The sequence below is a fragment of the Argiope bruennichi genome, chromosome 4 (assembly GCF_947563725.1).
Source record: "Argiope bruennichi chromosome 4, qqArgBrue1.1, whole genome shotgun sequence".
NCBI lineage: Eukaryota > Metazoa > Arthropoda > Arachnida > Araneae > Araneidae > Argiope > Argiope bruennichi.
This window is the reverse complement of record NC_079154.1, coordinates 87,879,898-87,906,945: the sequence shown is the minus strand read 5'-3', so window position 1 is coordinate 87,906,945 and position 27,048 is coordinate 87,879,898. Positions and strand designations below refer to the sequence as shown.

Here is a 27,048-nt window from a genome sequence, read left to right as displayed (position 1 = left end):
CACTTATAATATTTACCTTTCTTTCTGAAATTTTAAGGATTGTGCAATTTCAGGCTTTTTCTGCCTTAAATTGCACATATGTAAATAGTCATCACCTGTAACGGTAACCAAGGCCCCCTAATATAAAATAATGAAATATATGAGGTATTTTTTTGAAAAAATAACAAATAATGTATTTCAAATACTATAAACATAGTATTTCAACAACAAAAAGTATATTACCTCATTTATTAAGAACAATAGCTGAATAATGGGAAAATCACTGTGTTCCATGAAATATTCCACTCCAGGCCTACCAAATCTTTGAATTATTAAGGGAAAAAACCCCGATTCAAATAAAAAAATAAAAGGAAATAAAAATATGTAGATTTTTAATAAGTAATCTTTTTTTTTTCAGAAATTAAATGATTTTTTTTTTATTTTATGCTTTAATTTACATGACAAATTAAAATAATCTTTCAAAGAAGTTGACTTATGAACATATAAAGAAATACCAATTCGAGACATTGCATTGACATTATTGTAATATGTCTTTTTAATTTAAATGTCTGAATAAGGTCAAATCTTAAATATGTTCAGAAAATTTTGGAAAGAAGTAAATAATGAATTATGAATCAAAAATTAAAAACTTATTTCCTGATATTTAACTTGTAAATGTGTACTTAGATTTAAAACTTAACAAATATATTGGTATTAATTCAATTCTTGTTAAATAAATGACAAAATTGAATAAATTAAAACTCTTTTATATCAGTTTGATCAAGTGTAAGCAATCAATATAACAAGAAATAAAATTTCAACAAAAAATGATTTGTCACTTTTCAAACAGCAATAAAGGTATAAACAATAAAGTTATAAAGGCAATTTATTATAGATTTTTAAACACAGAATAAACTGTAAATATAAATGGAAGTAAGGAAGGCAAGATTTTTAAAGAAATACAATTATAAATAATTAAATAATTAACTCACTTTTATAAAGGGGAAAAATATAGTATTAAACAAATTATGGCTGAGATATTCAGAAATTAACTATTCTATTCATTTTGAAAAAATGCAAAAGTTTCTTTAAAAATTAACACTTAAATGCTTATTCATGGGCATCCTTTTTTTTTTTCCCTTCTTGGTTTAGATTTGCAAAATATGATTCATCTTGTTTTTAAAGATCGAAAAGCATAAATTACATTGATTTAACAATTTTAAAATCGCAGAAATATTACAAAAATACGGGAACAAAATATATTAAATAGAAAATATTTTAGAATTATGCTAATTTTTTTAAAGGATACACTCGAAGGGTGCCGGAGTGAGTACCAATGGCAAGTAGCCTTTGTATAGGATCAAAGGCAACAGCTGTGGGATGAAAGGGGAACCCATGCCGAACAGTCTGAAATAAAAATGAAAATTATAGTTTTATGTAAAGAAAATGTTTAAATTCATGCCAGCATAAAGTCAGAAACTTTTAAAAATGAATATCTATTTTCATTTCAAGTTTAATTTATCAAGAACATGACATGTCACACTTGAATTTCAATAAAAATAATAAATTTGAATCATTTCAATCTAATAAAGATTTTATTTCTCAAAGTTACATAAATAATAAAGTTATAAAAGCTGAAACATACATATTTTACACTTAGATCTACAATTAATGGTAAAATTCAATGCATTTGGTTTTATTAAAAAATATAATATAAAGTTTGCAAATTAAAAAAATAAAAAGACAAATTCATTTCGACAGAATTAGATCTTTTTTCAGTTAAAAAAAAAGTAAAAACAAGTGCAAAATAAATTTATTCATTAAAAACACAAATCTATCTATCTATATATATGCGTGTGTGTGTGTTTCAGTTGTAAGTTTAACAATTCTTGGGTCGAATTTAATTTCCTTTCGCCAAAATTGAATATTTTGTGGGTAATTTTTCACCAAATGTAATCCTGGATATTTTTTTTTCATTGCAATCCTTTATTACCATATCTTGCCGTATAGACTTTTGAGGCGTTTTCGAAAGTTTTGCACGAATTTGTCAATCTTGGCGAACACTAATCTTAAGCATTACTAATTTCTTTTATAATTCTGCGAGGAAGACGGTTAAATTTAAAAGGAACAGCAAAATTTAAATACGCTTCATTTTTTATACACGAATGCAGGGAAAATATAAGAAAGTCAAGATTAAATCCATGCTTGAGCTTAAACACACTTTCAAAACATTCATAAGTTTTGACATGCACCGAGATAAAACTCCATAAAATATGTCAACTCACAAATTTTACTAAAATTGATAAAAATGCGTTTTAAAAAGAATAGGGGAGGGGCGGGGGACAATGTTCATTTAATCTAATTTCAGCAGACGGACAAAACGGGAAATAAATAGGAATTCGTACCTCGCGCTGTGTAAGAGTTTGTGGCCAACACAAACTACTTAAATATTGAAATTTTTTATACAAAACAAACATCTAAAACAATAGAAATAGAAAAATCAAATTTGATATTTTCAGAATAATTCAAGATATAAAATTAAGAAATCTCAATTTTAAACATTTATTAGCATCTTAAAAACCGAATATTAAAACTTTTAAGATTCCAACTGACGAAGCATTCAGGAAAGCGATCTTGGAGGCGGAAATTCTATATTACTTCATAGGCAAAATACTAGAAAATTGGCTCATAGTTGAAAATTGGCGGCAAATGAACAAAAGGGAAGATGTACTCCCCATATTCAAAATTTTTCCCATACTTCCCATATTCAATTTAATTTTCCGTTATTTCAATCAATAATGTTTTAACAATCAAACCTTTTCATTAAGGTTGAAAATAATAAATGAATTAAAATTAATGGTGACCAACACTTGTTAAACTTCACCAAAGGGTTCTTCAATAGAACAAGTCACGAATTATACATTATAGCAAAATTATACATGAAAAAAGAAAACATTAACAATAGTATTTAAAAATGCACATGTCAAGTATATGGCTTAAGCAAGTAAGTAAAGATACTACTTAGAACTGTAACAGGAGAAATTTATTATGACAGAAATAATCAAGGCATTAATCGATGAATGTCTTAAAAAATTATGTTTTCGTGAGCTTTCACTATGCATACAGAGAATAAAATGAATTTATATAAACTGAAGGGATCAGGACATTAGTTTATGATTGGCTCACAATTAAAAGTTCCACTATACAACTTTAGAAAACTTTAAAAAAATACTATTTACAACTTTACTCAAAATTTGATTAATTTATATTAACATAAATAATTAAATCAAATTACGATGATAGTGGAATGCAACTGTTAATAATTTATTGGTTTAAAAAATAATATACCATATATATATATCTATAATCTATATACCATATTATATAATCTAATCACTATATCTATAATAGTGATTGCAACACTACTGATGTTCAGCAGCAAAGATTGATTGAATCATAATCCAAACCAGAGTTTTCAAACTTTTAAATTTCTTTTTTTTTAGAAACCGAATCTACAACGACCCACTTCATCGGCGAATTGAACTTTTCCAGAGATGAACAGTATTCCCAAAAGAAGTTTTCTAGGTTAAAAAGTGATTTTGGGGAATATATATAATTTTATAAAATCTATTTCTAATAATTGGCTTGGTGAAGATTTTAATCCCACATCACATTATTGGACATTGTGGAAAGATACAAATTCATTCAAAAATTTGTCTTTTTTTTTTAAGCTAAATTTTTTTTTAGCCTGTCGCGAATATTTATTTTAAAGCCTGTGGTATGATCAAAAATCGACCCGCAACTCACAGTTCGAGAACTTCCATATATAAGATTAAGGCTCCTAATGCTATTTTTTTTTTAACTTTCAACCTCATTTTTATACGTCCCCCCCCCCCCCAAATCTACTTGAACGCAAAACTAAGAAATTTATTTGTGAACAATGAAAAGAAAAATAAAATGATTATTCATCATATTTTAATGAAATATTTTGAATACAATGATTCTTCTCAATTTGTTTAGAAATATCGAAAAACCTGAAAGTAGACAATTCTAAATTTTTGAGGACTCAGAATTTAAAATGTCATGCTTCGATATGTTTACACTAAATATACACACTAATTTTTTTAATACAAAATTTTTATAGACATTTATCATTTAAATCATTGTTACTTGATCGTACTCAGGAATCTTTCAAATATAATTAGCCTTGATTATACAGATTTGGTTTCATTTTAGATAAATATAGAATTAACCACATATCCGTTGGAGAACCCCCACAAAACAGTGGCAGAGTGATAAAGGGGTGGTACAAATGTCCCAAACTCGAATCTTAAAGACGCTTTGGACATTAAAAATTTTTGCGTTTATTACAGGAAGATAAGCATAAGATGAGGCGAAGAAATATACCACGAGCATCTTTTGCTTTTGTTAAATCATTAATGACGAGGTAGAAAAAAAAATACAATAAGCCTCTATTGCCACTTATGCTCTCTAGGCCATTGTAATGTGCTAGTTCTTAAACTATCAAATCAAATAATACACTAACTACTTTTTTAAGACATAAAATTTGGTTTTAAAGAGATAATGAATATACGAACAGCGTGGCAAAGTCTCGAGTTTATGTCCTCACAGAAGAGACTGCAAGATATATTCATCACGAATTCCTGCATTTTATTTTTTTTAATTGGGTGAGAAAGTCAGTAGGTTTGGAGAGTAAATGGCAGGGATCCAGCGAACGATTGATATTTGTGCAGCTGCTTTGCCGGTCACGAAGAGGAAGAGTGGAAGTTGTCACGGACAGAAAGACATCTGGACAGCTGAGTTTTCGGACGAAGTTTTTTGTTTGTCACTGTCGAAAAGGAGAATTTTCGTCTTGAGCAGAAATTTCTCACCAGTGACAATTTAGCGAATGGTTCTAACTTTATTTTAATTTTTTTTGGCACGTGTTTGGTTGATTGGCATGGACAGCTGGGTTTTCCGTGTGTCAGAATCTGAGGGCGAGAGCTTTCAGAAAATGGTTAAGAAAGTGGAAAGAAAAATGATGCCTGAAAGAAGGTTTTTTTTTGAAGACATCTGGAAAATAGATTGAATCTAATATTTTATCGAGAAGTTTGATCTAGAAAAAAGCGTTTTTGTTCAGTTTAAACGAGTAGAAGTGTTCACGATTTGGAGAAATGCATATCTAATGTTTGTAAAAATGCTCACCCTTGATCAGTTTACAATTTAATATCATCCAACAGTGGCAGATTCCTGCTTGTTAATATTTCGAAAAAAAAAAAAAAAAAAAAAAGCAGTTCGTCTCTTTATTTCAAATTTAATCCGAATTTCAGAAATTTAACACAATTTATAAATTACAAAAGAAATCAAATAGTGCTAATCTTCTAATTTTGGCCATGCCCTGATTCCCAATGATATTTCGCTATTTTTTTTTTTTTTTTTTTTTTTTTTTGACAAATGATGTACTGAAATGATCTTACGGAAAATGCTACTGTACAAGAGATCGTGGCGCGATAGTAAACACTATCGTATCACAAAATTTGTATACTTGTACAAAATTTGTATATGCCACAAAAATTGTATTCTTATTTCGTCAAGTGCAATTTTATGCCACTTGCAGGTGAAGCATAGTAACTACAATTGCAATTTGCATACTGCCATTTTATTCAACTTTTCATACAACAACAAAAATTTTTTGTAGTGATTGTACATATTTAATATGACAATATATATAGGCTGGAATACTATTTGCAGATTATAACATGCGCCATGAATGATGCAGAAATCATTCAAAATATTCTATAGGGCATATTCTTATACTTAGACCTATCAAATGAGGAACGTTATTATTTCTTAATAATCTAATCGAAATTTTGATTAAAAATCAATTACCATTTTAACATTTCTTCTCAATAATTTCAGATTCTATTATTAAATATTAGAAGATGTGCCCAGCTAAATGGATTATTATCCTGTTAGCAATATCCCAAAACTTGGCCAAATAATAATTTCAAAAAGATTTTGTGAAGCATATTTGTTAATTTATTAATAAAATAAATTATTTGAAATAATATGTATATTGATTTCAAAATGATGTCCCCAAACTTGGCGTTTTAATAATTTTTCTGAAGAGTTCTTGTTATTTGTTTCCATTGTTTTGTATAGATTTTTCTAAAAGCCTTGAAACAATCATTATTTTTGAAAGAACGCATTGATTTATATTCTATCTGTTTTAAAATTTAAAGAAGTATGCCAGTAATTTTCATTAGCCTTGCTCTTTAAATATAATATTTCGAATTTTTATTTAATACTTTGTGGATGGTATACCTTCTGTAAATTACGGAATATTAAAATTGTTATGTGTATACTTTTACCTGTGTTGACAAAGAAGACGAATTAATCTTAAAATTGTGAAATCTTACAATCTTAAAATGTATGATGAAAATGAATTTTCAGACGAGAAGTTGTTTTCATAATTTGTGACCAACATGCATTTGAGTTTTTTTTAAAGTTTCTTTTCTAATTAAGCTGAAATACGTATTAATTGATTAAAAACATTAAAAAAAGTTATTTATGGTGATTGTTATTTCGTTGATATAATATGAATGGCAATTTAAAAAATATTTTTACAATAGTTCTTAACTGAATGGATCTGGATACATCTTATTAATTCAGAGTCTGTTGAAATTCTATATTTTCATCAATACCGAGATGAAAAGTATATGTAAATTACACAATGAACAAAAAGGACTTGTTTCTTTGTTCAGTGGAAAATATTCACACTATATAACCTGACAAATGAAATTGCTGATGTGTCTGTAAAATTTTCTTACACATTTTGTTATCTGTGCTATGACATCTCTCCTTTCTTCCTTCTGCTAGATATCATATAGATTCCAAAATTAATATTGACATATCTAAAATGAGCATGAATTGAACTCATTTAGGCTTCTTAAGTGGATTCAATAAGTCTTATTTCTCATGTTGAAATTCTACACCAAATAGTATTTATTGCTTTCATTTAAATCGTAAATCCAAGTATATGACACCATAAAAGATTTTATTCAATCTCATTAAAACCCTAGCACACGAACCAACAAAAACCGTCATTATATTATAGACGACAAAGAATTTTCCCACGTTTAACTGAAATTATTAGATTTTTTTTTCTTTTTGGACTTTAATCCAGTACGTTCTGGAATGCAAGCGCACAATTCGTGATTATAGATAAAGGAGCGGGTTATCTTGAAAAATGTGAAGGATAAATTTAATTAAAACAGTTTTAAAAAATGCATCTATATTAATGCACTTAACAACAGAAATATGTAATTTTAATACTCTAATCTTGAGACCCCTTCCCCCATCAAACTCATTATTGATGATACCCTACATACAGAATCAAAGTTTAATCGAAAATTATCTGTTAGAATTACTGAATAAATGTACACAATTTCAAAAATCGAGAATAACTGGGAGTCAAAAATCAATTGCAATATTCCGTCTTTACAAACATATAAAAAATTTAGTTAAATAAAAGTGCTTAAAAGTAAATGAAAAAATCAAATGCAATGAAATAATTAAGAAAAATTTTAAATTTGAAAGTTTAATAGCAAAATATTTAATTCATGCTTATTCTTTTGGATATTCTATTTCATGCTGATTTCTAATATAAAAGAACCTATTTTATGTACAGTATAAGTTAAGATAGATTTCTAAAGGAAATTTTCTTTTAAAAAAGATTATATCTAGTTATTGTATAATATTAATTCTTGATACTAATAAATATAAAATATAATAATTCATAGCGTTGCTCTTTTTTAAAAATAGAAATTTTCCATCAATAGAAACTTATATATTAAATTGTACAGTATATTTATATATTAAATTTATATAGTAAATTTATATATTAAGTTATAGAATATAATGCAATTCAATTATACATAACAATGCAATACATCATATCTATATAATACAATTCTACAATATTTGCCATATTGTACAGTATAATACAATATATATATATACAATTATACAATATATATATAATTTATATAAGATATTTACATAGTAAATTTATATATATTTTACAATATAGATTAGATACGTTTTTTTAGGAATATTTTTTAAAAAAAATATCCAGTTAATAACACTAATTCTTTATAATAATAAGTATAAAACACAATAGTCTATAATATTTAATTGAAATACTGATACTTTTTTTCAATCCAGGATTACTTTCTAAAATTTTTTTTTTTCTAAAATGGTCACTTCCCCTTCTAACCCGGGACTTCAGTTAATTTGTATAGCATAACAAAAATTGAAAAAGGGAATTCGCTTTTATTCTATTAAATTTTATTTTATTTTGTTGTAATAAGATGTGAATTTTTAATAATGTTAGCCGTTTTAATTTAAATTAAAATCAAACACAATTTTTTTTTAATGCGAGCGTGATATGAATAATCTTTAAAACATTTTTTTTTCAATCCAGGCCTCTCCCGAATAATTCGGAAAGCTTGATCACCTTAACTTAGCACTTAAAATGTCAGAATCTCAAAATATCATTCAGACTAAATGGCCACTGGTTCTGGATGATGTGAAAGAAACGTCACATCATATATATGGAAACCAGCATAAGTCCAATAAACGTCTCCTCTCTCGCATTACGCGAAGAAAAATGATCAGCGAAAAATTCATTGAATCTGATCCGAAAGAAGTGTCATTTCCAATGACGGACTTGGGAGACAGAAGCATCAAAAACAAACCGATTACAGGACTAAGCTTTCTCATTGAAATCGATCGTGGAAAATCCCGACAATTCATGTGCGTAACGGATGGATACACTTCTCTTGATTCAATCACTTAATGGTCTAAAATGTTCTCAATCAAACGATGGAAGTTATAAATATATCAACGGCAATTTGTCGTTTGTTTTACTACGTGACCCATGAATCGGAGAGGTCACTAACGTGGACCTAATTTTCTAAGAACATTAGGACGGTAGCAATCCTCTTAAAATCCTATTTACAGTCAATTGTTGTTTTTTGCCGTTTTTCATTAATTTTTCACGGCCATTGTCTGATAGCTATTTATGGGGTCGTATTATGATGAGCTATATATTTTTAGCATCTAATGTCTTCAAAAATTTGATTTTTATTATTATTCTTTACTTGCCGCTAATGGCGAACAATTAATTCACAGAAAATACTGATTGCAGTTAATGCCATTAAAATCTTTAATGCATAGCTTAATGTCTGTAATTCCCTCAACAAAATAAATTAAACATAAAATTGTGATAAATATTAAATTAATTATTGTGGTATATCGATAGTCTCACTCCTATTTTATTTACTGTATCAAATGAATCTTCCTAATGGAATCAAGTCCTATGGCATCATAGTACTATTAAAAACAAATATGTCTGGGTAATTCATCCACAAATCTCACGATGTCTTTCGTGAGTCTAGAACACACCTTCATCGCCCTCCCCCCCTTTTTTTAACTCGGCAAATAATTCACAAAATATTCCTTATTAGCTTTTAACAACAGAATAAAATCAAGTGATAAAAACATTTCATGAAACAATGAAAACTTTTTGAATTTCATTGAAACAATGAAAGATATTGTTGAAAATGATGTAAAAATATTTTTAAAAAGTTCTTAAAATTCAGGAAAATATTGCACATTAGCTACTTTGATATTATTAAAGAGAATATATTTTGAATTTTAAAATAATTTGAAAACCGTTTTTGCAATGATATTTTCGGTAGTTATCTCAGGAAACGAGAAAATTTCGCTAAATTATTAACTAATAAAAATTTCTATAAATGCGTCCCGAAATGCGCTTTCTCACCATCCGATGTATGTTTGCGTCAAATCTGACAGCTTTGGATCAAATGACCTGGCTTGTAGAATGCCAAAAACACACATTTTTCTTTATTAGTAACAAAGATCAAAGAATTAAATCAGTTGCAAATATAATAAAAATATGCATTTTTTTTTCAGAAATTTTTTGGATAGTTTCCTTACAGTGTATAAGTTTATTCACACGTTGCTGATGCAAAATATAATTATTATTAATTTAAAAATTTTTCTGTTCTATCTGAAAATGTATTTAAACGCAATTTACACGACTCTAGCTTTTATTTAGCTAACATTTCTTCTGTCAGATAGTTCAAAATAAGTATCCCCTGACAGAGTTTTTAGATATCTCATGTTAACTTTTCGAGAAGAAAATACATAATTTTTTTTTTTTTTTTTTTTTGAGATCTGAAAGTTCTAAAATGAGTCCTTATAATCAATGAATATTTGTCTGTCTAATTTCTCTTCCGACTGCAATGAGTTAAATTTTGATTTCCTTCGATCCATTCAGTTACAAATGTTTTATAAAAAACAGAACTGAAAATTTAGATTTTAAGAAAAAAGAACAATTTATCCTTGATTTATTTGGATACCAGACAAATTGGAAAGTAACGCTGCTTATAAGTTTCTTCCATACTGATGTGTATACTGATATGTACACAGCGTCTAAATGAATGAATGTAGGATTGTAGTTCCAGTGATATTACTTCACTTGGTTGATATTTATGTGGTAGATGATTCTAAATGTCAGGAAGTATGTGGTACAAAGCAGTTAATGGCTATGTGCAGCCGAGTGGAATAGAAGCAACAAAATATCGAGCATAAATTTTTCCAAACAGGCACAATGCACAAGAGTTCAGTTTTTCCCCCTCTCTTTTCTTTTCTTTTTTGGCAGAATGTGTTAAAGAAATCGACATTTACAATGGAAAAATGCATGAAATTGAGAATGTGTTATGAAGTGCAGTTTTTCGACAATGCCGTGATTTTTATAGTAACTAAATGTAATTGACCTATTCGTGATTTATATCATTGCACCATCGGAAAACTACAGTACGTGACACGAGTCCTAAACGCATTCTTCATTAGACAATAAATGCTGGTTTCACCAATGCTTTTTACTGACAAAAACTGGATTACTGCCCATTCAGCATTTTGGAGGAATCCATGGAACAACATTACATGTTTTTGTTACTGTTTCACTAAACAACTTATTGTTATTTAACCGTTTTATGTTAGATTTTTTCTGACATTCACAGATGTCGACTAGAAAAATATTAAAATTTTCACATGCACACCGGAAAAAGATGCAATTCTACATCATTTGGGATCACCCATGTATATTATTTGTTTAAGACGGAAATCGCAAGAATAGCAATAATACATTTAAAAACTAAATTCGAATCTCTACCCCTATAACATCATAGCACGATAATTTTTTAGGCTGGATGCTCTTTATTTTATTTTTAAATTTAATCTGAATGGTCTAGCAATATACATTCCAAATAATTTCTTTGAGGAAATTCGTTTATCTTTATATTCAAAGAAGGATATATAAAATATTTATAATGAATAGATAAGAATAAATGACATGATTTAATGATGAAATAAGTAGATGTATAAAAATGTTCCTGGGTTAAGTACCGGCAAATGATAAGGCAGAATTATGTTTACAATAGTAGTGACCTACAATTTTGACAAGGTAGAACACCAAAAGACAAAAATGTGTTAACTTGATGTGGTTCATTACAATCACAGAAATGATACTCTTCTAATGATGATGAATCAAAGAAATATCGCTGTGTTAATGGCAACAGGAGTTTTTTTTTTTTAATTTCATCATCAATTCACCTGGATCATATGATTTTAGAGCTGCATATTGCTAAATATGATAATAAAATTCTAAGATTGATAGCTCTTGATGTTCACCTAGCAGCTTGTCATTTGATACAGCACTTAATTAAAATTGCAGGTCAAAAGCGCAAGAAGCACATTATCAAAACTAGCAAGAGGGGTATAGCGTAGATTTTACGCTCCGAGGAATCGTTAATACCATAGCAGAGTAAATTAATCCCTTTCAGCTTTAAAAAGGTGATAAATATGCATTACTACTATATTATTTCCCACGCCGACCCAGGTCTCCAAACTATAGGTGTAAAAAGCCTATACGAGTCGGCGGAATGAAAAAATAATAAAATAAAAAAACACATATTACAAACACCTTGATTCTTTGAGTGGAAAGTAAATAATATGCATCGAACTGACTTGGCTAGAGTAAAAAGCAAAAGGCGCACGAAAACTTTAAAATAAATAGTATGCCTAACTTGGGCAAAAATTAAACAAAAAAAAGCGCCTAATTAACAAAAATAATAGGCATAAAAGTAAACGCAAATAACAATATAATCAACATAAATACTAGACAATTATTTACTAATACTTTCACAACTTGGCGCTCTCTAAGACTGGCGGCAGGGGAATATGCATTAATCCTCCCCCTCACATTATCACACAATTGAATCATTTATTGCTATCTGCTTGTGTTCTACAGCTAAATCAAGACAATTTTGATATATCCATATTCATAAAGAGAATAATTACTAATTTTCAGCAAATCATTTAGTATTTTTCGAGGCTGGTCAACATGAATAAAAGAAACATTATTTTTAATTATTTAAAGCTGGTATTGCATGGTTTAAAAGAAATGCTATTTTAATAATTATTTCAAACAGGCAAATTACGATTATACAATGAAATGAAAGGAAACGAGTGAATAATCATTTGAAATTAAGTCAATGCAACTTCCCATGAAGTATATATAAACAGAATAAATAAAAAGGAATCAAAGACTGACTTTTTACCTATCTTACTGACAGAATATTAGAGACGTCACTTTTGTGAAATATCGTGTCTGAAAGCTAAAGTACTTACTTTTCAACAAACGTCAGATTTAACGAGAAAGAACTATTCAAATGTCAAAGAGATGAGCGAATGTATGATCGCGTGAGGCTGTACGACGTTTTTTCCTAGCCCAATTTATAGATAGACATGCTCCCCAAGTTCACTGCGTTATACGCATCAATTGCCCAAACACCGGTAAGTTTGACCAATAAAAATGCCATTTAAGTAGCTACTCCAAACGTTTTTTTTTATTTTTAGGTTAAATAAATTCCTTTACAAATAACCCCAAATGTTTATTTGCTCATTCAGTACCCGGTTTCATTCGGAAAAAGTCAAAATAATAGGTAGGCATCTCCAAAAAATCGATACGTTTGGCATGATGCCACAGGAATCCCGTTCAAAGAAATGTTACGTCACTCTTGTTAAGATTCAAGCTTTTTTTAGATAAACCGATGATGCGGTCTTCAATGCAGCGAATCTCGGCGGCGAATTGAAAGACGCATCTTTAGGTGTTCAGGTACAATGGGGTTTCCCGAACTAGAACGATCTCGAATCAATCTTCTTTTTTGTTTGCATGGAATTTAATTGAAATTTACTCAAATCATTTATAAAAATTAAAAATATTTTCATAAGTATAAATGATATTTAACGAAGAATTCCTTTTTATTTTATAGAATTATTCAATTAATACAAACTTTCACTCATAAAAACTTTTTTTATAAGAATTTTGATCAGAAAAATGTGTAATGAATTTTTTTCTGTGTAAACAATTCTTCTAATATGTGCATATAACGTACAGCAACACTCTTCTATTGTCAATTTAAATAGACAGAAGTTAATTCATGCCACAAAAGAAACTTTTATTGCCAGCTTTTAGAATTTGAAAGAAATTTAGGCGCTATTTATCACAGCGGCATTTCTTGAAACGTGAGATAAGTGTTGCTATGAATGTTGGACTTTCATTGCTAAATAATTTCTTATAACTTTTCTTTAATATATGATTTTTATCTAAAATCCAATAGATTTTTATAAACATATTGTATATTTCTTGAGATATAATCGGTTATGGTTTTATGGTTATGATATATGGTTTTTAATATTCCACAGAGGGTTGTTGAAGTAAATAATTTTAACCCCTTAAACAGCCATTTTTTCTTTTATTGGTATATTATGATATATTATTTTTATGACGAAAGTTAATATGATGAAAATTTAATATGATATAAAAAGTGATTCATTCAACTTATCAAATATTATTAATTTGATTGGTTAATTTATTTTATTAATTAACGAATTAAGACAATTCATTATGGTGTGAAGTATGAAATTATATCATTGATAATTTTATTTAATCGGAAAATTTAATCAGAACACAAGGCAATTTACATGATTGCAAATAAAAAAAAAGCTTGATGAATTTGAAGGTAAGTAATTTACCATGACTTTGGAAAGTGTTAATGTTTGTGTATAATTTTGCAAAATTTAAAAAGATAGGTATACCTTAATGGATTTATCTTAAAAAGATAAGATACATTTAGATTATCTATTTATTTTAATTATTTCATACGTTTCAATTCTATTTCCATTCCAAAAAACTTCCCTAATCCTTAATTCTTAAAAAGCCGTTTTTTATAGCAATTATTTATATATGTTATTTTATCTAAATTTTAAGAGTCCGTTTTAGTTTCAGCTAGAATAGCAACTAAAATTTGATTTTTTTTTCTATTTTTCTTTCAATCAGCAGCAGATTAGACTTTCTGAACAAGTAAATTAAATAACGGAAATAAAATACAATTTCAATTAATAATAAAAATTGGACTGAAAATTCATATTAAATTTAGATTTTTTCAAGATCATAGATTATTTTAGGTGTTGAAACACCTTTCTAAAGATAAAATGAATTCTAGCATTTTTCATTTTAGTCTTGTTCTAAATTATTCTAATCTTGCAATTTAAAAGATTATTGATATAGTATAGAATTTGCAACCTGTCGGCAATTTCTATAGGAATAGATTTTTTTATATGAATAAATTAAATTGTTGCGGGGAAGCCCAGTTTACGATTATTGGTTACATATGCAATTACAGAATTTGTATCATTATAAGCTATCGAGTATTCTTGGAAGACTTATGAATTGATTTTTGATTATTATTTCGCGAAAAACAAACAAAACAATTTTTTTTATATTCCAAAAACTCTTGAGGATTATAAAACATCCGCTTTTACTTATTTACAAAGGCTGAAAATAAAACTGTTGTCCTGAAGAACCAACGTTTAACACAAGTCCAACCCAGTTGCTCGATGCGTCATCATGCAGAACGTTTTAATTACTCAGCGTGACAGAACTGCGGAGAGCTATTCGAAATTACCCAGTGTTTGTGATTGACCAATTTCCCCCCATTATGCTTGGAGACTGATTAAAAATGGTGGCAAGGAATACGTTTCCGGCTTGAGCATAATTTGAACACAACGTTCATGGAAAAACCTTCCCTTTGAAGCGTCGAAATTGAAAAGATTGTATTAGTCCATTCTCAGAGTTATAATATTGTGCAGTTTATGTATTGTACTCTATCTTGCATGACCGGTGGGCATCGAGAAGAATTGCGGAAGAATATTCATTGCTCGGAATCTGGGAATAAGAATGTGTAGCAGTAATAAATGGTGTCGAGGGTGGACGGGTTAAAGTGTTTACATACTTAAGTCTAAGTGCAATAAACAAAAGGAAAAAAAATAGTTGCGCATCTTTATCGATATGGCATATGGAATATTACTCCACTTAGGCCTCGATTCACATTTTTTTCTTCTTCATCATTTAAAATTTATAATCCAATGGAAGAAAAGAAACATTTTATATAATAACTTGTTGAAATGCCCAGTGATATCCGGGATTTAAATACTTTCATTTATAGTTTTTTTTTATCACAGAAACAATTTTTGTATAAAATAAATATTATAATATATAAATCTCTTTTCAAGACATGTGACTGAAATAAAAGAGAAATTTAAAAAAGAGTAGAAGAGAAATTTAAAGTTGCACAACAAAGGAAAATATTAGAATGGAATTAGCATTATAATAAATTCCCCATCAAAAAATTTCATTAAAGTAGATGATTTTAAAATGTCCTAGTTTAAAATTCAATTTTTAAAAAATGTTCTTGTTTTAAATTTACATTTTTTAAATTCAAATTGTTCTTGTTTCAATTGTTTCTTGTTTCAAATATCCTTATTTCAAATTCAAAATTTAAAATGTCTTTATTTCACAATCGCGTTAAATTTTCTAAGGAATTAAAGACAATTGCAAGAAAAATTGCACAAATATGAAATTATTATTGTTGAAAAGACAAATTTTTTACATAATGGAGAAAATATTTTCGGAATAATTTTCTCTGAAATTTCTCGGGGAAAAAAGACAAGGTATTAGTCAATTTCTCATTGCCTGAAACCGTTACTGTCTGAACATCTTTTCATTTGCTCTCAAATGAATTACTTTTTCAAAAAGATAATATCAGTTTATTTCCCCCCTCCCTTCATCTGAGTATATGACTTATGCCTACTTTTAGGTACTATTTGACTACGTACTTAGGTACTATTTGATTTAGGTACTATTATGCCTACTTTATTAAATCACTATTTGAATGAAATGGAAACCGATAAAAAATATATATTAAAATAGGAATTAATAAATAGTAACAAAATAGTTTAAAATTAACAGTAATTTCAAAGCGTTTAAATTTTTAAAATTAATAACAATTGTAAGGTATATTTATATCAATGAAATGATCAAGTTATGAATTTTAGTACGGTTTTAAAAATTTCAATTGGAATAGTCCCCCCTGAAGATACCATGAAAAAAAAAATGTTGATTAATTTCTACTTAAATGAATATTTAATTAACTCTCGAGCTTTGAAAAATTAATAGTATTCTTACCCTTATCCTAAATAAGTGCAGAATTTTGTTGTTTGATCCAGTTATTTAAACATACATACATACATACATACATACATACATACATACATACATACATACATACATACATACATACATACATACATACATACATACATACATACATACATACATACATACATACATACATACATACATACATACATACATACATACATACATACATACATACATACATACATACATACATACATACATACATACATACATACATACATACATACATACATACATACATACATACATACATACATACATACATACATACATACATACATACATACATACATACATACATACATACATACATACATACATACATACATACATACATACATACATACATACATACATACATACATACATACATACATACATACATACATACATACATACATACATACATACATACATACATACATACATACATACATACATACATACATACATACATACATACATACATACATACATACATACATACATACATACATACATACATACATACATACATACATACATACATACATACATACATACATACATACATACATACATACATACATACATACATACATACATACATACATACATACATACATACATACATACATACATACATACATACATACATACATACATACATACATACATACATACATACATACATACATACATACATACATACATACATACATACATACATACATACATACATACATACATACATACATACATACATACATACATACATACATACATACATACATACATACATACATACATACATACATACATACATACATACATACATACATACATACATACATACATACATACATACATACATACATACATACATACATACATACATACATACATACATACATACATACATACATACATACATACATACATACATACATACATACATGCATGCATGCATGCATGCATGCATGCATGCATGCATGCATGCATGCATGTATGCATGTATGTATATTATACATACAGCCGTAATGACGTATTTATATTAAGATAGGATTTTATTAATAACGAAAGTAACAGTATAATCTGACATTTATATAAGTATATGAAAAACAGTATGAATATTTATAAAGTCAACTAATTACTGGTTAATATCACATCAAGAAAATGTAAAAAAAAGGGAGGGGGGGGGGAAGGCAGGGAACTACCCGTAAAAAAGAGCAAATCGTGGCTGCTTTCTAAAAGTAAGTGAAAAAATGTCATTTATTTCCAACACAAAATTACGAATATGTCTTTTTTTTGGTACTTAAATAGGTATTACAGAAAAAACAAATCTACAGGCTTCCTCGTACTCTATTTCTCTCTCTTTGTCAATATACAGCGTTAAAGTTTTGAGTTTTATCCCTTTTCTTTTACGAGGTGACGAAGAAGTTTATTATCGAAGTAACTACATAAAATACTACTGCAACTCTTCTTTTAATTTACATACATGTGTTCACTTGTTTTTAATCTAATAGAGAAATAAAAGAATATAAATTATATTTACAAAATTCAATTATGGAAATATAATTTACATTCTTTTATTTACTCAATCGCGCATTTAATTTAATTTTCTTAATTGAAATAGAATGCATTGTTCTTTTAAGTGAAAAATTTTCAAAATACCTTGATTCGAAATCCTTATTTTTCATTTGTTTACTAACTTTTAAAAAGCCGAGAAAAATACGTTCCGCTCCTCTATATATTTGTAATACTTCATATCAATTATATTTATTTTAATTAGTTATTTTTAATCGTTACTTTTCCAGAAAGACACTTTGCAATTTCGTTTTTGTTTTCGTATATTTGAAAAAGATTTTAACAAATTATAAGCTTTGAATTTACTTAAGAATGAACTAATTTTATTTCTTTTAGAGATAGAATTGAAGAATATGAAGTGTTTCATTTAAATACTTAATCATGAAGTGTTTTATGCCCTTATTTCTTTTTCATAGCCATGGTCTGATTAAAATAGAAGATATCTCTATTAATAATAAAGATGAATGTATGAGCGTGTGTTGTCTACCGATCAGACGGCTCTGATTTATAGCAACCAAAATACTATAGATATAGCTTGGAAGATGAAATGGTGCGTCTCGAAGCATTTGCTTTTGAAATTTTTAATTAAACTGAATTTTGCCATTTTCCCATTATAACTTCTGAAAATATTATTGATAAAAATGCATTATATACAATTTTGAAATTTAAAAAAATATTCTTTTTAATGGCAGCAATTTAAATAGCTAATTGAATTTTTTTTCTGAATTTTGGAAATTTATCTAATATTATATTTTCAAAAATCAACTATACTGTCACTCTGAAATTCAAACCATTTCCATTGTCTCGCCAAATATTGAACCGCGTGAATTTCCTTTCCTAAAAATCACGCGATTCAATATTTGGCGAATTCTTTTGTTGAAAGCTAAAGAAAGGGGATTCTGTTTAACACCTGTTTAGTTTACAAGACAGAAAAAGTGATGCTACAATATCGCGAAATTTAGAAGATAGATTAACACTTTCAACGCTACCGACGAGATATCTCGTCTTTCAGATACTTCCAATTAAATTAGAAAAAAATAGAAATTAAATTGGTACCATCAAAAAGATTATTTTTTGAATCAAAACTCATTTATCGATAAGGATGAATAAAAAAAACTCAATGAAAAGACAAATATCAAAGGAAGTGTCTGAAAGACGAGATATCTCATCGGTAGCGTTGAAAGTGTTAACCGGATATTTACCCTGATGTGACATATTATGAGGCCGTCTCTATTAGAAAGGTTCATCTATACAATAAATAAAGTTAAATCAAGATAATTAAAATAAAATGGCCTTAATGTCAAACAATTAAGGAGAATTATGAAGTGATATTTAAACGGTTTAACTGAATTAAATATAACCGATATTCTTTTCGTACCAGCTGAAATAACGATTGCATTAATAAATTTATCAATAGTTCATAAATTGAGTTAACTGAAATTTAGCATTTTGATAGAATTTTGAGCAGCATAGATACAAAATCTAAGAATTTGCAGGCCAGTTATTGGATTGAAATAAAAGTATGATATAAACGATTTTGGTAAAATATTTAAAATAAATATTTTGTTATTTTAATGTAAAAAATGTGCAATTAATAATATAATTATCCTTCGATAAAGTTTAAGCATTTTGTATTAATTATATAAGCTATAAATCTATTTTTGTAATTTATTGATAAGAAAATATGGAAAAATAAATTAAGAGATTAGGCATTTATTTAATTGCTCTATTTTATTGTAATAAATCTTACTAATTTATTGATATTTATCTTAACATATACAACTCAACTGCGTTTTTGAAAATTCTTCTTTGAAACAGATTTGCCATTATTTTCCAGTTTAATGTAAGAAATAACTATACATAAAAAAGTAAAAATGGGCCAAACAAAACTTAATCAATACCAAGAAAACTTAATGCAATTTTCTAGAAAGAAAGCAGTAATTCATACTTAAAATATTTCTTTCCACGAGTGAAAATCATGTAATATCAAAGGAACACGATACGAAAGTAAATTTAAAACACATACACGGGGTCTAGAGAAGTCATTGGAAAATAAATCACATTTCCTTTTCGTTCGTGTCCCCCAACTTCGTGACTGACGTTTGCCAAGTCGGAAATTCGATATACCGATTGAATTTTGAAAGTGCATCGAAACCTCCGAATCAGTTTTTTTCTCCTTTCGATCTTTCAATATACAGAATCCCAAAACTTATTTTTTGATAAAAACTTTCGTTTTTTTTCGCGAGCAGCGCATATTCATTATTTTGAAACTGGATCTAAAAATAAAATATGAAGGAAAACAATTTTCCATCCAATATCTTTGTCAGCAGAAAATAAATTAAGGTGGAAAATGCATTATTAATTCCCAAGGAATGAGTTTATTTTACATCTTTTGACGATATATTTCAATGATACAGATGGTTTTTAACATAAGGCATGTAGTGAAGATTTTAATTCCGGTTTTGGAGAATGTTTATAAGAAATTTTTCAAATAAATTGCTGGTTCGAAACCCTAATAATTCAAAATTGCCATTTACATTTTCCTTTTTTAGCCGATTTAAATTTCTATTTCATAAAAAAATATTCATGATCGTAATCACTTATATGAGTGTAATAAACTCTTAGAATAATGGTTATACACAATAGTTTTAGAAGTTTATATTGAAGATGAGAAATTAAAAATTTATTCTGTCACAACATAATGCAGAATAAAAATTCTGCCATTTTTATATACTCTGTATATACAAATTCAAAACAAAATTAAAATAAATTCTTTTTTTTAAAGTAAATTTAAATTAAGTGGAAAAAAAAGTTTGAGATTGAATGAAAATCAGTTGAAATCACTGTAATTTAAGATGAATCATTTATCACTGTTTAATATTTTGTTCTTTTAATACAAGAGACAAATTTTATTCTTATTATTACCTGATTATTATACAAGCTAGATATTTTAATATTACCTTAACATAAGGTATATATTTGATATTTATTATTCTTAAACATAAGATTTGTTATAAACATGAGATTAAGAAACATACACAATCTAGATATTTGATTCTTATTATTGCCTTAACATACGATAGATATTTGATTATTATTATTATTATTATTGCCTTAACATACGATAGATATTTGATTATTATTATTGCCTTAACATACGATAGATATTTGATTATTATTATTATTGCCTTAACATACGATAGATATTTGATTATTATTATTATTATTGCCTTAACATACGATAGATGTTTGATTATTATTATTATTATTGCCTTAACATACGATAGATGTTTGATTCTTATTATTGCCTTAACATAAGCTAGATATTTTACTCATAATCTAGCTATCTTGTAAGTAGAACTTGCTATATTATATATATACACAAAATTTAGGCGACAAAAAAATTGGTTTATGAATGTTTCTCATCCAGGTAACTAAAAAAGATTAACATTTACAAATGCTATTTCTGAATTCAATTGAAAAGAAATATTAATTTTCATATTAATTTTCTTCAGTAATTCTCACTATTAAAAAAAATTCATTAATTCACGTATAAAGTTTTATCAACTTTCAATTTAAAAAAATGATAAACAAATTTTAATTTTGAAAGTATTAAAAACTGTTTTGTCATCAGAATTCAATTTTATAAAATTTTGGAACTTTAGTACATCAGGGAACGAATTAAAATACTGACACCTTTTATCGTTTTAAATACGAAATAAACCAATTAAATGATGTGTAGAAACAAAGAATAATCTTTATTAGATTTTCTCGCATATAAATTTCTAATATAAATCTCTCTAATAAATTTGTCAAGTCAGAGAACACCTTGCATGGAATTGGCGTGCAATAGGTACAAAATATTAACTTTTGGCATGAATTTAGTATTTTTTTTAAATCTATCGTGTTATTCTTGGAGATTATTCCTCGTATGCCGTTAATAGTAACTGAAAATCGAATTTGTGAGTTAGACATTTTTTTTCAACCGATTGAAACTAAGATTTTATACAAAATTGCATTTGAAATCACAAAAAATCCCATACAAAATTTAATATATTTAACTCATTGCGTTGCTGAATTATAGCTTTTACATCTTTCTGAAAGTATGGACCGACAGACAGTCAACCCTTTATTACATTTGACTCGAAATTTGACAGGTGACTACATTGTAGATGTTAAATCTGTGAACCGAATCTTATCTATCTATTTCTCTTCGTTTTGTAGAAATTGTGTTAATCTATATTCGGGCAGTCGGCAAACGAACTTCTGAACAGATTTTACTCAAACTTTGATAGAAATCTGCACATTTAGTATAAAGATCATGTACGAAATTTCAACTGTCTAGTTCAAAACGTTTTTGAATTATCTTTGTCACGGACAAATAGACGGACATTTACCAAAAATGTGTTTCCGAACTCAGAGAGGTCTAAAACGCGGAGATGCGTCCAAATCCCGAGTTCGAATTTGTTGACGATTACTATATCCTCTCTATACTGCATATACGAGAAAGTAAAAATACCCAACTACTTCAAAATTTCTTTTTTTTTTTGATAATTCATCTAACTTACTATCATACTGCTCAAACTCATAAAAGTTCTTCAAATTCTAGTTCTGTCTTTTCTAATGCTTCTCAGTTAAGCAACTTGCACGCTTACTAAAGCCTGTCATTTGCATTGAAGCGCTTTGAAAACGATAGTAAAATGTGAAACGGATACACGGAAACGCGGCGAAAATTCCCAAGTTCCGTATAATATTAGGACAAATCTGGTGCCTTCCCGAAATTAAAACGCTGAGACGGTTTCTTCGGCGCAAACCATTAACTAAACCTTCATTAGCAACAGAAATGTGAGAAAGGGTTAATAGTCGCAGAGCAATTCCTTTTATTTAAGGAGAAGGTATTCATTAATCCCTTGAGGTAATAAATGAAAGAAAGTTAAGCACTTTTCCAGCAGGCAACTGGCAAAAGATACGAGAAATAAAACCCAGAAACTTCACGGTAAAGAGATGCGATCGTAAAAGTAATGCTTCACTTTCTATACTTGCGGACGAATTTGGAAGGTAAGAAGATCGAAGGGGGGGGGCAGAGAAAAATCATTATTGCTACCAGAAAATCTAGGCAAGTAATGAAAGTGCGGATTTTATTACATTTTATACCTTCCATCGCTTATCGGGAATTCTGAAGTGACTCCAATTTAATGGAAGCGATACTAAATTGGAGCCCTCGAAATCATACTTTTTTTTGGTTATTTTTTAGTATGGAATTCAAGGGAATGATTTTATCTTTTTTTTTTAAACCGGAAAAATTTAAACTGCTAAATCTAACATTAAGAGAAAAATAATCGTTTGCGGAAAGATGCAATGGAAATGAATTGCAGTCGATAAAAATTAATTTAACGAATTTGAAGAGGGGAAAAAGCAAAAAGTGCAGTTTCAGGATATATTTTTTTTATATTAAACTACTTAATCTAACGCATATTCTACTAGGAACATTTCATATATGAGGCTCAGAAGTTGCCAATTCAATTCAATGGCTAGTCCTCATTTTCATGATGAAAACAACAATGATGTCGTGTCGATTTTTCACCAATTCAATGAAGAGTCGTTACTCTCTATGAGGAGTAGGTGCATGAGAAGGCCCACAATGAGATTTGTCATAATGCCAATGAGGTCCACAATGAGATTTACACAATTTTAATTTTCGTACTAACTCGGTTATTTAAATCACCCAGGTGTTTTGGAAGGAATGGAATAGCTACTCATACTGAATTTAGATATATGATAAAAATGAAATATTTTCACTGGAATTATTGAATAGAATCAAGACTTCAGACAATTTTTTTAATAAACACATTAAGCTTATTATGGAAAAGTCAGAAATGGCAAAAATGCTGCGTTAAAACAAATTTGAAACAAATCAATTGCCGTACAGGAGATATTAAATGGATACACCATCTAAATTATTTATTAAGTATGCGTCTATTTTCAAAATCATCAGGATATTTTACATAACAATAAACATTTATTTTGTCTATTAACTCCTTCAAAAGTCAATTCAGTACGAGGATGAGAAGTCAGCGTATAATTAAACAGGAATTTGTTTCGTTTTGAAACATAAAAGATTCTAAAGTGAATAACAGTTCATTTTTGACGTACCACCCGATGATGGGTGGTTTTCCTGTATGAGTCACGCTATAAGGAGGGTGGTCTTATTCTACACAAAATATAGTGCCCGTATTTACGATATTTTCTCATCATTAAGTCATTTATATTTTAAGAGAATGTCTTTGTGAACGGGTGTGGTAATACTTTTGGTTATTTATTTATTGCATGAAAGAATAACCATACTGATTACATACTTGACATGTATCCTTTGCGAGATTCTTATCTTAACCAATTTTATTTATAAAACAAAAGAAAGGTAGATAGACAAGAAATCTTTTAGAATAAGCAATGCAGCTATATTGATTCATTTCAAGTCATATATTCACCTTTTAAAATTCAAATGTCAATTCTTTTTAAAGAATTGCAATTTTTCCGTTTCATTTTGGAAATATTCATTTTCAGAGTAATTCCATACGAAGAAAATTGTGGCAAAAGAACAAATTCTGCAAAGGAATGCGCTTTCTTCCGTACGGATCATAAGAGAAAAAAAGTGTCAATTGAATTTCATAATGGTTGAATGTTCTGAATCTAGTCCCCGAGTTTCCTTCACAGAATTTTCAGGAATTTAAAACTTTTGAATGACATGTGATATTTCCCCATTCTTTTTTCACATCACTGTCAGCACTTTAGGTAGCATATTACTGACAGATGATTCAATCCAAAAAGCAGTACTCTCTTCTTCAAGAAAGTGCTCCCAAAAAATGATCTCTTACCCAAAAAGTGACTCCATATTATATTCCTGCGGCAATTCCTTACTTTAAAAATCTAAAAACACAAGAAAACCCCTTCACTCAAAAGAAATCTCTGAATTGTTGAATGCCAGAGAAATATATGTGAAAGAGACAGGGGGTGGGGGTGGACTTTTGTAGTTTATTCTTTTTCAAACTATAACCATTAACAATGATTTCTATGCATAACTAAAAGCAATGATTTTAGAATTAAGTCAGATATAGAGAAATAGAAGAAAGCAAACTGATGGCTTAGAACTGCATATGACAATAATAAAAATAAAACTGAGCAAGTTTTTATTAATATATTAAATAAGTAGAATCTCTTTGTTAACTAGCAGAGTGTTTTCCCCCAACCCCCCTTTCAAAAAATTTTCTAGTATACATTCAAATAAATGCATTTGTGCATTATTAACCGTATGTCATAGGTGAAAAGCAGTTACGGAAAAGATTATTAGTTATAATTTTGACGATTAATCGTTGGACTGCGGTTAATACTCAAGAAACTGAAAACTGAATATGTAATTTGTGCGTCTTTTCTCCGTACGATTGAAGCCAAAGTTTGAAAAAAATACAATTTTACTCGCAAAATCACAAATAAAATTTCATAATTTTAAGCCCTTATGGTTTTGAGTTATCGCATTTATATGCTTGTGAAAGTACATGCCGACTGTCGGTCAATCTCTTGACGTATTTGGTTCCAAATTTAATAAAAATCGGCAATATCTAATCTGTGTGCCGAATTTTATTAAATCTCTTTGAATTGTAGTTATAGTGTGACCCCACATTTGGACAACCGGGCTGATAAGTGTCTTCTGAAAGGATTTCATTCAAAATTTAATCAAAATCTACGATTTTGATTTGAAGTCTAGATATCAAATTTCATCCGCTCAGTCGAAAACATTTTTGAACTATTATGCTCACAGACAATATGACAAAAATGTGTTTATCCAACTTTGTCAAATTCTTGAATCCAAAATTTTTGACGATTACAATACTTTTTCTATACTTCGAATAAAAGAAAGTAAAAAAGGGGAAAATATTAACAAGCTTTTATTATTATATTAAATACATTATTCTTTCAGCGCTTCTCTCATTCATGATTTTTTTTGATGCCGCATATATTCGGAAATTTTTTACTTCGTACTACAGCTATAAAAATGTGTTTAAAAAATTATTTTTGTTAATCTCAAATTTTTGAATACATTACATAGTTTATTATAATTATGGAGTCTTAAACAATTTTTTCGCATACACTTTTAAATGGCATCTATCAATACGAGTCAAAATTTATTTCAAATTAAGCTATTAATGGAAAGTAATTAGGTTCTAACTATTTAAGAATTTTGTACTGTAATTGAGAACAATCGAGAAAACAAAATTTGGAAGCACCCGGAAGTGAATAAAAATTACAGACATGAAAGAAGTAAAATAAAGGAGACCAACGCATTAAGAAATGAAGAATTGGGACCAAAACGAAACAATATAATGTTTAAATAAGTTATGACTACATAAATATATGCGAAATGTTAGGAGGTACATAACTATCGTTCTAATGTAGAAGAAGCAGTTTTAAACCAATGAAGTTGTTGAAAATCAAACGGAAATGACTTCAGCATTTTTAAAAAGGTTTTTATGAAATGAATCATTGCTAATCCAGACGTAACTTTACAATACCTAATTAAAACATTTAAACAATACATAGGTAGAAAAATCGGATTTTTTTTCAATTTTTTTAAGAAGTTTTAAATTTCTTATAATTGTCAAATAAAATTCGCATTGTTATTCACCCCTTGTATTCGGAAATGTAATTCAATGCATAATTATCACTTAATACAAGGGCTTGCTTATTGCTCCTATATTATATATAATTCTTTTAAATTAAATTTCTCCTAAAAA

General features: G+C 28.1%; 1 protein-coding gene across 2 annotated transcripts in view; it reads right to left on the bottom strand.

Moving 5' to 3' along the window:
* LOC129965611 (syntaxin-binding protein 5-like) overlaps positions 1–27,048 on the bottom strand; it is a 138,612-nt gene that overhangs the window by 29,825 nt on the left and 81,739 nt on the right. For both annotated transcript variants that reach the window (XM_056079655.1, XM_056079656.1), the window contains exons 2-4: positions 1,289–1,386; positions 223–301; positions 17–117 (exon numbers count right to left, since the gene is read on the bottom strand). In XM_056079655.1, the coding sequence (XP_055935630.1) occupies positions 17–117; positions 223–301; positions 1,289–1,386 (278 nt within the window). The remainder of the gene's footprint in view (positions 1–16; positions 118–222; positions 302–1,288; positions 1,387–27,048) is intronic.